At 37.0% G+C, this 13,612-nt stretch overlaps 1 protein-coding gene across 3 annotated transcripts in view; it reads right to left on the bottom strand.

Annotated features, from left to right (window-relative positions):
- The window catches only part of Cert1 (ceramide transporter 1), a 97,459-nt gene that overhangs the window by 82,071 nt on the left and 1,776 nt on the right, over positions 1 to 13,612 (bottom strand). For all 3 annotated transcript variants that reach the window (XM_030247385.1, NM_023420.2, NM_001164222.1), the window contains exon 2: positions 8,766 to 8,900. Coding sequence is in view for 2 of the 3 variants with exons in the window: in NM_023420.2 (NP_075909.1) it covers positions 8,766 to 8,900 (135 nt within the window). In the remaining variant the exon portion in view is untranslated. The remainder of the gene's footprint in view (positions 1 to 8,765; positions 8,901 to 13,612) is intronic.

The following is a 13,612-nucleotide window of genomic DNA, read 5'->3' as shown; positions in this document are numbered from 1 at the left end:
GGGGAAATAGGTGGATCCCTGAGGCTCACTGGCTAGCTAGTCTAGCCAAATTGTTGAGCTTCTGGCTCAGTGAGAGATTCTGTCCCCAGGTGCAATGTCTCGTTTTAAGGCAACTTGACTTAAACTAGAGTAATTTGAGAACCTCAATTGAGAAAATGTCTCCATAAGACTGAGCTGTGGGCAAGCCTGTAAGGCATTTTTCTTAACTGGGGATTGATGTGGGAGGGCCCAGTCTATTGTGGGCAGTGCCACTTCCCAGGTTGGTTGCTGAGCCAGCCATGGGGAGCCAGCCAATACACACAGCACACTCCATGCCTCCAGATACCTATCCTCTTTGAGTTCTTGTCCTGACTTCCTTTAGTGACAAATGGTTGTAAGGACGCTTAATAAACTGTTTCATCTACAAGTTGCTCTGGTCATGTTGATTCATCACACCAATGGCAATCCTAAGATATCAATTAATAAGGTGCAGAGGATACTGCTGTAACTTCAGCATGTGCTCAAACAAGAGTCTGTACATCTATGTGCATATGTCACACACACACACACACATACACACACACACACACACACACACACTCCAAACAAAAAACAACTAGAATAAAACAAAACATTGAAGAAAGTCTGTCAGGAATTGGTAAAAACATCAAGTATTAACTGTTTATACACACACACACACACACACACACACACACACACTTTTTTTTTGATGGAAGGATCTCTTATAAGAAATGCATGAGAATCTACTCAATCATGGTATGAAGGATCATATTCTGGGCCTAAGAATCTGTCACCAGAATCTGTCTCCCTTTATTAAGCCAGTTTCTCTTATTTAAAAAACAAAACAAAACAAAACAAAACAAAACTGTAGGCTTTGCTTCCAACACAAGACTTTCACAAAATAAAGAAAACTGATAATCTATAATTATGTGTAGTGTATACATACATACATATATATAATACTTTATACTTCTTTTAAACATATGATCATCCCATGATCAGATCTTACCTCCCAGTTTAATCTGTTTGAGGAGGCATGGGTTAAGCCAACAATGGATGTTCAGGTGGTAGAAGAATGCTTGCCAACCACGTACAAAGAGCTGAGTTTGATCCTCAGTTCCTTATAAACCAAGTATAGAGGCACATGCCTGTAATTCCAAGACAGTGGAAGGCGATGTGAAACATACATTGCTCTAGTTCTTTGTTTCCCCCAGGAATCCAAGGCCATGTGCTTGTTGGACAAGTGCTCTACCAGCCAGCTAAATCCCAATCCCAGTAAACTGTATACACGTAGGAAACTTAAACAATTATTTTAAAAAAATTTTTTGAGGAGGGGAGGGAGAAAAGGAAACTGAAACTTGGGAAAATTTATTATTCTCAAAGAAGAATTTGGCTCTGTGAACTGAGGTTTGATATTGTAGCTTATTCATACTACATTTTAAAAAAATTAGTATAAAAATAAAACATGATTTTCAGAAAAAAATCAAGAAAATAAGACATGAACTAACAGGATTTGAGTGATGGTGGAGTGCTTTGTCCTAAATGCAACATCTACATCACAGCCCTCCTCTGAAGGCTCAGCAAGCTTCACAGAAGAAAGGGAGAAGGATTCTAAGAGCCAGAGTTTCAGGAAGACTACTATCAGCTGTACCTTCTGAACATATGGCAGATCACTGCATTCATGCCCACGTGGCAGCTGTGTTTGCCTGCACAAGACTTGTACAAGATCAAGACAATCAAAGTTACATGATAGATGGGAGGGAGGCTTTCAAGGCCTGGCCCTAGATGAAGAGCTGAAAGGAATTTTTTTAGAAGTGTTATTCTTTATAGGCTGCCCATGCTTCAGTGGATGGCCCTACATCATGGCCACATAGGAAGCGCCATCCAGATTCAATGCATTATTTTTAAGGAGGAGGACATGAAGTTGGGGGAAGAATGTGTTTGAGGCGGTCCAAGAAGAGTAAGGGCGAGTGAAGGTAGGGCTGAACAAAATACATTGCACACATGCATGAAATTATCAAATAATATACATTTTAAAGAGTCAAACTAAAATTTTAAAGAGCTGTTTATAAATTTAAGTCATGTTCCTGTATGTCCTGCATGAAATAAAATGCATCTTGTACAGGCATTTTTCTACGGTCATGCATGTGATACAAAAGCAGAAACTGGGAGGCAGAAGACTCGGCTCCATTCTTAACTGACACTGTTATGGGTTGAATGATGTCAATTCAAATTCGTATGTCTACATCTTATCCCTGAGAACTTCAGTGCACGACCTTACTCAAAACTATTTTTAGTTAGAATGAGGTCATACTGAAGTAGAATAGGTCCCTATTCCTGTATAATATGTGTCCTTTAAAAAAGGGAAATTTGGACACACAAACACAGAAGGAGAATGTCTTCTGAACATAAAAGCCAAGAGCACAGAACAGGTTAAACAATCAAGCATGGAACAGGTTTTCTCTCATAATCAGCACAAAGAATGAACATACTCAAAAACAGCGCTGATATTTCATTTAGCACAGAAATGCTGAGCTGATACCTACCTAGAGCCTTCACCCTACTGACTACTGCTCATGATAACAAAGGTACTGTGCATACCACCAGAGGAGAAAGGTAAGCATCAACCCAGGTCCAAAGCCTCTGACTTATAATAGTGAGCTGCAGACAGGATATGCTGGTGCATTAGTGGCACAAGGCTCTAGGTACTAACTGCCTACTACATGAGATAGGCCACAGACCTAAGGAAAGACCAAGTACTACTACTGCTCTGCTAAAGCAAGGCAGCAATAAAATGAGTCCTAACCACATCCTGCTATACTCATAGATCATGTCTTATTCAGCCACCATCAGAGAAGCTTCCTCCTGCAGTAGATGGAACAAATACAGGCACCCATAACCGGACAACGTACAGAGTGAAAAACCTTGGAACACATAGTCCTAGATGGGATGTCTCCATCAAATCCCTCTTCACTCGGGTAACTCAGTTGAAGAAGGGAAAAGACTATGAGAGTCAGGGGAGATGGAGGACACCAAGGAAACTGTCTGCTAAGAACAACTGGACTGATATACATGTGAACTCACAGCCTGTGGCAGCCTGCCCAGGACCTGCACGAGCCTAAGACAGATGGGGGTCTCAGCTCTGAAACAAGTCCTCACTGTTAATCCAGAAGCTATCTCTAATTGGTGATAACCTTTCCCAAATAAAAAATTGGTTTTCTCCAAGGAAGTCTAGTGGGCATAAAAAATACACTTAAAGTCAGGTACCAAATGCAGCAGTAGATGGCAAACACAAAACAAACTCAGGGATAGTTTTAGAGGATTTTTGTCTCAATGATTTGTCTGGGCATATTTTTACCCTGTAGATCTTTTGCTTATATATTAGGGTTTGAGGTTTTGTGTTTTTATGGGATTTCTGGGTATGTCTATGTGCCTGTGTTTTTTATGCTTTTTATTTTTTATTTTTGGCTTTTTGTTTGTTTTCTCCTATACTTTGTTTTATCTTATCTCATTTTATTTATTCATTTATTTTAGATGCCCATTTATTTTCTGATGAAAAGGAGAAAGAAAGGGTATGGATTTGGATGGGTGTGGAGGATCTGGGAAGAGTCGAGGGAGGGGAAACTGCAATCAGAAAATGAGAATATCAGAATATATTGTATATTTTCAAAAACAAAACCAAAAAGGAAAAAGGAAAAAATTGAGATACTACTCTCTTCATGTAGCCCTTTTAAAACTTACTTTCAATGTTTTCAATTTTCAATGTTTATCGCCCTTGTTTTATCTTTTTATATCTCCATCGGCCTCTTCAACTTTAAAATTTAAAAAACTTCCAACTTTATTATTTGTGTGTAGAAACTCATGGCATGGCACAGGCTGTGGAGGTCACAGGACAACTGTGTGACGCTGGGGTCTCTCCTTTCACCTACCCCTAGGCTCCAGGGAGCACATTCAGGCCCCGAAGCTTTCCGATCCATCGCCTTTCCTCTTACCCACTGAGCCTCACTTACTGCTGGCCCTGACCTCTTTAATTTCACCCACATCTTTCAACTTCTCTCATAATCCCTACTGACCTGAGAGCTACTTGGCTTTAATGTTATTTTTATTTCCAGCAGCAAATGTTTTCACTACCTCTCATATTTCTTTCTGAAAAATCTTAAGCCATGGAACTGGTAAATAAGTGTACCTATAAGCAACCTCTGATGAAAACAACAGGAACTCCACTTACTTGGTAATTTAAAAGATCTAAGGGTTATTAATTCACAAAGGTAACTGTCCAAAATGAAAGCTAATATTGCAAATACACCAGTTCTAAAGATATTATAGGCTTCATCATACCAAAAATATTATACATATTTCACAAAACATCTTCTAATTTCAGTAAATGCAAACAAATAAAAACAAATGAATAATTTCCCACTTCTTTGCTCTTTACAAATATTACTAGCAGTTTAAGAAATTGACTTATAAAATAATATCAAAGTAATTTTAAATATGATTTTTAAAAAAGGTATATATATATATGCCAGATGAACATGAGAGTAAAAATATTCAAAACAGATTTTATAATATATACTAAAACTAGCAATTTCAAAGGGGGTATGACGTAATGGTTTTCAAATGCATGGTTAGTTAGCTACATCAATAATCAAAATTCAAACATCAAATCTACATGAAAATGTAGCTACCTATATAGCAAGATAGTCTTTGAGTAAGAGCACTGGTATAAAAATGTTAAAAGTATAGAAAAAAAAAAAGAAAGAGAGAGAACAGACATAAGAACTTATAAGGGCTGAGAGACGGCTGCTGGTTAAGAGCCAGCATGGCTGCTCTTACAGAGGATGCAGTGGTCAGTACCCACACAGTGGCTTACAACTCTAACTCTAGTTCCGGGGGGTCAATACCTTCTTCTCGCCTCCCCAGGGAGCAGGCATACACATGAAGCACATACACACAGTAGGCAAAATGCTCAGACACAAAAAATTTTTAAAAAAATTAAAAGAAAGTTGGAGAATATAAATTATCTAGAAGATATAAAGTCACTAAACCTAATGAATAAAATAATCAACTTAGAATAATAAGTCCCATTATTAATCTAAAGGTTTGACAAGTATTTTAATATTTTCCTAAACCTAACTTCTTTAATATTTAATGTAAAAGTGGCATTCCATTTTTGGAGTATTCTGTTGTGTATTTGAGACAAGATTTTACTGTGTAGCCTAGGCTACCCTCAAACTCTATGACAACACTCTGACACTGCTCCCTTAGCCTCCCAGTGCTGGGGTTACCAGTGCGAGCTGCTCCAATGACAGCACTGCTTTCTGGAGAGAGCATCACCACAGCAGGCAGTGAGAGAAGTCAAGGGCATAGCAGGGAGTTTAATAGGAGATCAGTGTAAGTAAACATCCAAACTAGAAAAAATGCTGTGCAAGCACACAGTCTCAGGAAGGACCACCAAAAATATACCTTTGGGGGTTTTGAGTGTAGGAATGAAAAAAATAGGTTAAGCTTTTACTTTATAACTTTTAAATAGCATAAGTATTTTTAATAATATTCAGTTATTTTTTAAAAGAACTTTAAATAAAAAAGTTTAGCCGGGCGTGGTGGTACACGCCTTTAATCCCAGCACTCGGGAGGCAGAGGCAGGTGGATTTCTGAGTTCGAGGCCAGCCTGGTCTACAGAGTGAGTTCCAGGATCAGCCAGGACTATACAGAGAAACCCTGTCTCAAAAAAACCAAAAAAAAAAAAAAAAAGTTTAAACATTCCATAAGTATCTAGTGTGTGTGTGTGTGTGTGTGTGTGTGTGTGTGTGTGTGTGTGTGTGTGTTTAAAACAGGGCCTTGTTCTGTAGTCAAGCTAGATACAGAGGTAAGGATATTCTGTGCATCAACCCTAAGCTCTTGGATTATAGAACTGCACCACCATGTCGGGCAAACATTTGCTTTTGATTATAACAAACATGTGACAAGTTTTATAAGACAGGCTGGATCTTAAGAAAATAACTATTAAGCTTTACTAATTGAGAAATTCAACTTTCTCCACGTACACTTCATATATAAAATTCCCTTTTACAAAGTGAAGGGGGACTGTTTTTCTCTTCATCCATTTATTCCTAATCCATTCATCTAATAAGTAAACAAAAAAACAAACAAACACCTCTCAAAGAAAACAATATTTCTTTAACTTATTTCACCCAGGTATCACAGGGCCAAAAAAACCAAAGATTTTTATATGGACTGAACTAGGGTAATAATGGATTAGGCTCCATTATAAAGGTAAAAAGCTCACAACCAAGATCTACCAATATATAACATTTTAAAATCATTACAGTGCAAGCACCTATGCCTGGTGTCTCAGGTCTGTCATCCTAGCTATTCAGAAGGCCGATGCTGGAAGATTCCAAATTGAGAGCCTGCCTAGGTATCTTCGTGAGACCCTATCCTATCACTACATAAATATGTAAGAGATCTAGGGAACAGCGCAGTGGGGAAGACCTGAAGCTCTGAGTTCCATCAGCACCATCACACATGCATACAAATGATAACTCTTCAAGCCCGGATTTGTTCTTATGTGAATATGATTAATTTCATAATAGCACCATGCAACGAATTAATTTAATATTAATATTTACTACATGTTAATATTTACTCCATTTTCAGAGAGGAAGTGATAGAGACAATAGCCCATAGTAAGGCTAAAATTAACAACGGACACTTATTTAACAAAGAATGTTAGTATTAATTTTCAAAAAAAATCTTAAACTACCTATTTTTAAATTTTTCCCTGAAGAGTTTTTGTATTAATTATATTTTATAATCTCCTTGAAATACATACTAAAAGACCATGAGGTCTAAAAGCAAGGAACAAACTGAAGTTGAAAACAACCACAAAAATAAATGGTAGCCTTTCTGCCTGTATCTCTTTACTGAATCTAAAGACCAACTTTATGACTTTCTTTTCACTATTGCTTAGCCCAGTGAATCTAGCTATTTTGCATACAGATACAACTGTAACAAAGATACCTGCACTTACCTATGTTTTCTCCCTAAGCAGATGCAATGAGTGTGCTTATTAATATTTATCTCACACAAATACAGAGTTAGTACAATCTATAGTGCAAAACAGAATTAACTACATTTAAATCCACTCTGGGAATACTACTACTTATGAAACAAAACAGATAAAATTTAAATTTTATTTTAATAATCAATACTGCAATTAATATGTAAAAAGAGGGGAATGGGAAAGGATCATAGAAAGACTCTTAAGATTATGAAGAATATTTCCACTCATTAGTCTGTCCACACAAATAATGCCCCCCCCCCCAAAAAAGAGGAAAGGCAGACTGTCAACCACTTCCAAACAACCCCTGTTTTACTAATTTGGTGTTCAATTAAGATTTTGCTTTGTAACTCGAATACACAAGAGTGGTGCATAGAACATACAAAAAAGATGGAAAAATACCACAAGATTTTCCTGGAACGTACAACATCAACAATATGTAAGTCAAATGTAGACAGTAACAGGATTCCAAGAGCACCTTTTACTTTATAAGCAATTTTATCATAAGAAAACTAGACTTTTGCCGGGCAGTGGTGGCGCACGCCTTTAATCCCAGCACTTGGGAGGCAGAGACAGGCGGATTTCTGAGTTCGAGGCCAGCCTGGTCTACAGAGTGAGTTCCAGGACAGCCAGGGCTATACAGAGAGAAACCCTGTGTCAAAAAAACCACCCCCCCCCCCCACAAAAAAAAACCTAGACTTTTGAGTGGACCAATAAAAACTGAATTGTTTTTAGATTTTTATACCATGACTCTCTTTGCTAATCCCTATTTGACTATCCTGCCATAGCTAACATTTCTTTTGCTTTGATTACAAATGTCTATGGCATGCTGACCACACTCAACCAATAAGCCTTTTTAATGTGTTATAATAACATACTTTGATCCCAAAGTATGAGTTAGATACTTAAAAGTCAATAGTCAGTTTCCAAGCCAGTCTATCACAATGCGCTTGCTTTTACATAATGGAATATTATTTATATTAACATTATTTAAGTGATGGATCACATACTGTATGAAAAGGAAGTTGTGTTTAATTTCCACTAAGAATGATTCAATAAAAGTGAGGTACTCTTTTAAAGGTATTAAAAGAAGGTGACATAACTCAAATATACCAAAGGAAATCTTAAAATTTAGAAAGACCTTATAGTTGTTCTTCAAGTGTTTATTCCACCAGTGTACCCCCTGCTGGCACATAACTATAGTTCCAGCATTTGGGAGTTTGAGGCCAGCCTGGTCTACATAGTGAGTTCCAGGACAGCCAAGGGCTACACAGAGAAATCCTGTCTCAAAAAAACGAAACAAAAGTTTATCTCCTACCCCCCTTTATGGAAACTAAACTGCAGACCATGCATTCTGTACACAGTTAACACAGAACTCTCAACTCTACAATATCTGTGTAAAAAAGCTGGTAAATGAATATGTGCTTTGCTATATAATTTACATAAAGTTATTTTCCAATGTAACTTCTTTAATAACCTACAAATTGTCCCAATTTCATCAGTTATGAAGTAATCTACTACTTTTGTTCTAAAACACCTAAACTGTTTGAAAGCCAATTGAATTAAAACCTTTATGTTTATACAAAGTAGTAGTATGAAGTTGTATGCTCCAGAAGGGCAAAGTGTTTCCCAGCACCCAAAGCAGTTCTGATACACGGTTGATGCCTGGTGAATACTTCCTCAACGGGGGGCAGGTACTCACCGTGATCACAGCCTTGCTAAGACAGATGGATCCCCTACAGCCATATTCTGTTTCATCTTCAGATTTGTAGTAACTCAAAGTATTATTTTTCAAAACTACCCAACGATCCTGCCATCCATGAATATAGTTTGTCCACTAGGGATAGAAAGAAGAAAAGAAAAAGGGAAAAAAATTAAGTCAGTATTTTAGAAATTGAAACTTAGCAAAATTTTAACACAAAACTTTGAAAAGGGTGTATCAATTATAATAAACAGTAAAATGATTAAAGAGTAAAAAGGAAATTAAGATGTTTCTAGTCTATAATGACCTTGAGTAATTTTACTTTAATAGCTAGAATATAAAAAATTGAACATTTTCTTATCCATTTATAAAGTTCTGCTATGATCTTTGCATACTTTCAGCCTCCCTTCTTCATCACCTTGGCATTTAAACTGTTCTGGTCCCCGTGTTAACATGCTGAACAAGTCAGTTAGATAGTCTTTCTCCCACACCACATACTTTAAGTCTTCTAAAGAAGTATATAACTCAAGCCACCATCAAAATTCTACTCTTGTTGTAAGCTAGTTCCATATGAAAGTAGTGAAATGTCATAACTACATTAAAGAAAAAATTCTAGGTCATTAATCTTTATTACGCTTATGTTAGTTTTAACTCTTCCTCTACAGAACGGATGACTGTATGTTTAAAATGATTAATTCATTTACAAATAGTTATATTATTCTAACCCAGAAATATTAACAAAAAGTTGGTTTTCAAAGGCACTGGATCATCCATCATGATTTCTGTGTTGCTCAGGTCCTGATATAGAGTTAAAATCACAATCAAGAAACTGCCAAAGGCAGAAATCTAGTTTCATAGGAATATTTGATTTTCCATGTTTTTATTTATGTCTGGTGTTTTAACATAAACAATTCTAAAAACTAATTTAGAACTGGACTGTTAAACAATGCATTAGCTCAGGCTCTTTACCCATTGAGAAATCTTTTATGTTTCTGTTTCGTAATTAGGCACATTTGAGATTGGTTTTGCTTTTAGATCTAATCTTCATTATTATAAGCCGTTTCTGGGAGCTCACCCATGCTGACAATTTAACTCAGTCATCTCTAAGGGGTCTCTGGGCACTACTTCCTTAGTTCTAACAGCGTGTGACTAAACCAACACTTAGCTATGCACTTGAAACAAACACAACTGAAATCACCTCCTCCCGTGAGGTAAATTCCTCCCTATGTTCCTGTTTTCTTGATTGTATTACTACTTCTGCAGTCATGGAGACTAAAGCTGCTTGCTGGCTTAGTCTGTGCTGGGGGAACAGACAAGTTACTTAACTTTTGTTTCTTCACATGTTGTTTGAATGGCTGAATAAAATAATGAAAATAACTAGCAAAGTCATACAGGTCACTCAATACCTGACTTTTCCCTTCCTCATAGTTTATCACCAAATCTTATTAATCTTTCTTTGCCATCAACCTTAAATTTGCTTTGTCTTTCCAATTTTCAGTGAGTCCAATAAAATGTTCAATTTCCTAGATTCTAGAGAACTTACTAACATTACCCCTCTTAACCTCACCTTTTAAGTGTAATCTTATTATACTATGAAGCATACTCACTTGAGACTCCAGCTTTGAAACTTACATGAACAATTTTCTATTCTCTATCACATTGATGGACCAAACTAGCATTTAAGACCCTCCATAGCTTAAATGTAGGAACCTTGCTGCCATTATTACCCTTTACTAGCCAGTAACTGTGGCCATGTTGCCCTCTATGTGTTTTGTTGTCAATCAAGTCTTTCTGAGTTAAGATTACATAAGAAAAGTTTAGAACACTGCCCAGCTTGTCCGATTAACTCAGTTTGAGGCATAATTATGCACAGATAAGGAAGCTTATCCATCAATCTCTCTCTCTAGAACCTAAGGTAAAAGAGGAACTCTGCTATGTGTTTATAATCTATATTATTTTCTTATAGCAGAACCAACAAATGACATAAGCTTCAGAACTCAATAAATATTTGCTATTACTATAACCAAGAAAGCAGGGTTTTGCCTTTTTTTTTCTGCCCATATTTGGTTCCACTCATCAAGTTAACAAGGATTGCATCTTAGATAGTATAAGAAAACAGAGTCCTTTTATGTTGCTAAGTTTGGCGATCACAAATTCAACAACGACAATGACAACAAAAAGAGTCAGATCCAAAATGTCCACACAAAATAATATATGTACCCAACGGAGAGCTATTGAATATTCATTTAATAAAAGGTTTTATGTTAAGGACAGCATGTGGGATGGATTCACAGAGCCATGTCCATGCAACCGACCGTTCTGAAGCTCTGGGAGCTGGGTTGTGAGTTAGAGGCCAGTCTGGCCCGCATAACAAAGCTCTATCTCAAGATAAAGAGCCAGAAGAGCTGGTCCATACTTTGAATCCCAGCATTCAGAAGACAAGAGTCAGGGGAATCCCTGTAAGTTTGAGGCTAGCTTTTGCTTAAGAGCAAGTTCTATGCCAGCCAGAAGTACATAGCTCTCAAGCAAGACAGCCAGTAAGCAACTAACAAGTTCATGGTGATGTAAGGCAATCATGTGGAGAGCTGGCTAAGGTCTCATTTACCCAGGCTTAGTTTCTCTTACATGGCAAGGTATGAACCTTCCTCAACCATTTTCTATCTTATATTTCATAACTACATGGAATTACTACTTATCAAGTATTTCTGGAACTGACGTGATTAAGAACTATGGTGCACGCCTTTAATCCCAGCACTCGGGAGGCAGAGGCAGGTGGATTTTTGAGTTCGAGGACAGCCTGGTATACAGAGTGAGTTCTAGGACAGCCAGGGCCATACAGAGAAACCCTGTCTTGAAAAACAAACAAAAAAAACAAAACAAAACAAAACAAAAAACCAACAACAAAACAAAACTATGTCTCAGAGGTATTTGACTACCATGTGAAAGGAAGGAAAAAAGTTTTGGATTGGCCTATTTTTGATACAAATTTCAGTCCAGTCAATTCCAAACCCATTCCAGTTTACGAAACAATAAAGAAAATGGATTAATATTAGAACTTATCTACATAATTCATCAAAAGGAAAAGAACAGATGTTGAAAACTAACTCTTGCTTAAATTATCAGGTAAATAACAGAGGGTTCAAATTTCAAAAGACTTTAATCTTAAAAGCATGCATCATCCAGTGTGCATGGACTTATTCAGTATAAGGTTCCTTTACTGGGGCTGCAGCCATACATAGTACAGCAGAATACTGGCCTAGCATTCGTGATGCCACTGGGTTTGCTCTCTAACAATGTCCAAAACTAAACAAAGCAACTTTTAGAAAATAGAAACTAGACATATGACTGTGAAGCACTTGCTAAGCAAGCATGAAGACTTTGAGTTTGGTCCCTAACATCCACAGAAGAACTCCAGGCTCAGTAGTGGCATATGCTTATCATCTTAGGAATGGGGAGGTGGAACAGGAGGAACTCTGGAGCTTGTTGACTAAAACCAGTCTAGCTAAATGGCAAGCTTTAGGATTGGTGAGAGACCCTGTCTAGAAGAACAAGGCAGAAGACTGAGAAAGGCACTCAGTTTAAATCTCTGGTCTCCAAGCAGGGGTACACATATGCATACATAAACATGTACACATATAAAATAAAAATCTCTGTAAAACATTAGGTATAATTATACACACACACACATATAGAACTATATATATGCATGTATATACACATATTTTTTTTTCAAGACAGGGTCTTACTATGTAGCTCTATCTGTCCTGGAACTCACTATGTAGATCAGCTGGCCTGGAATTCACAGATATTCACCTGCCTCTGCCTCCCATAAATTCTTAAATTTTAGGAAATTTTTCTTTACAGCTGTTAATAAAGTTTTACTACTGTTGGTTGTATATATACAAACAGTCAAAATTAAAACAACTCCCCTTTCACGGACATAGCCAAATAGGATCCTACTTTAAAAATGATTTTGCGAGACAAAGCCTTTTGTAGATAGGTAGGTTGGTTGGCTTGAAACTTGCAATCCTCCTGTTTCAGCAACCTAGGTGCTAGGATTAAGTAAACACAACTCTGTCATGTCCCAGGTTCAGATTCACATTATACTTCATACACTGCTCTGTACAATAGTAGGTCACAGAGCTTATGACTTTTTATTAATTGGTCATTACAATCGTTCAACATCCAAAAAGTGATGATCAACAAGTCAAAAATAAGCCGGGCATCAGAGGTCCACACCTTTAATCCCAGCATTAGGGAAGCAGAGGCAGGTGGATCTCTGTGAGTTTAAGGCCGGCCTGGTCTACAAAGTGAGTTCTAGGACAGCTATTGCTAGACAGCGGAAACCCTGTCTCAAACAAACAAGTCAAAAGTGTAACTTGCTTCATAAAATACTTGAACAAAAAACTAATACGGCAGTCTGGTTCTCATCTAATGACAATGAATTGAGACTATCAAAATCAGGAGAGACAAAGAACCCATTTTATAACCATTTGAAAATGCAAATGTGGGGCTGGAGAGAAGGCTCAGTGGTTAAGAGTACTGACTGCTCTTCTGAAGGTCCTGAGTTCAAATCCCAGCAACCACATGGTGGCTCATAACCACCCGTAATGAGATCTGGCGCCCTCTTCTGGTATGTTTGAAGACAGCTACAGTGTTCTTATGTGTAATAATAAATAAATCTTTAATAAATAAACAAATCTTAAAAAGAGAAAATGCAAATGTATTACACAATGTGTTTAGTAGATTCTTAAATTATAAAGATGCAATACTGAAACCATCACAATAAAATTTCAAAAATAATCACAGAATTAAATACAACATAATTTTCTACTATGTAAATAAAA

This window comes from Mus musculus, chromosome 13 (genome assembly GCF_000001635.26).
Source record: "Mus musculus strain C57BL/6J chromosome 13, GRCm38.p6 C57BL/6J".
In the NCBI taxonomy this organism is placed as follows: domain Eukaryota; kingdom Metazoa; phylum Chordata; class Mammalia; order Rodentia; family Muridae; genus Mus; species Mus musculus.
The sequence above is the reverse complement of the archived record's forward strand: the minus strand, read 5'-3'. Positions and strand labels throughout refer to the sequence as shown.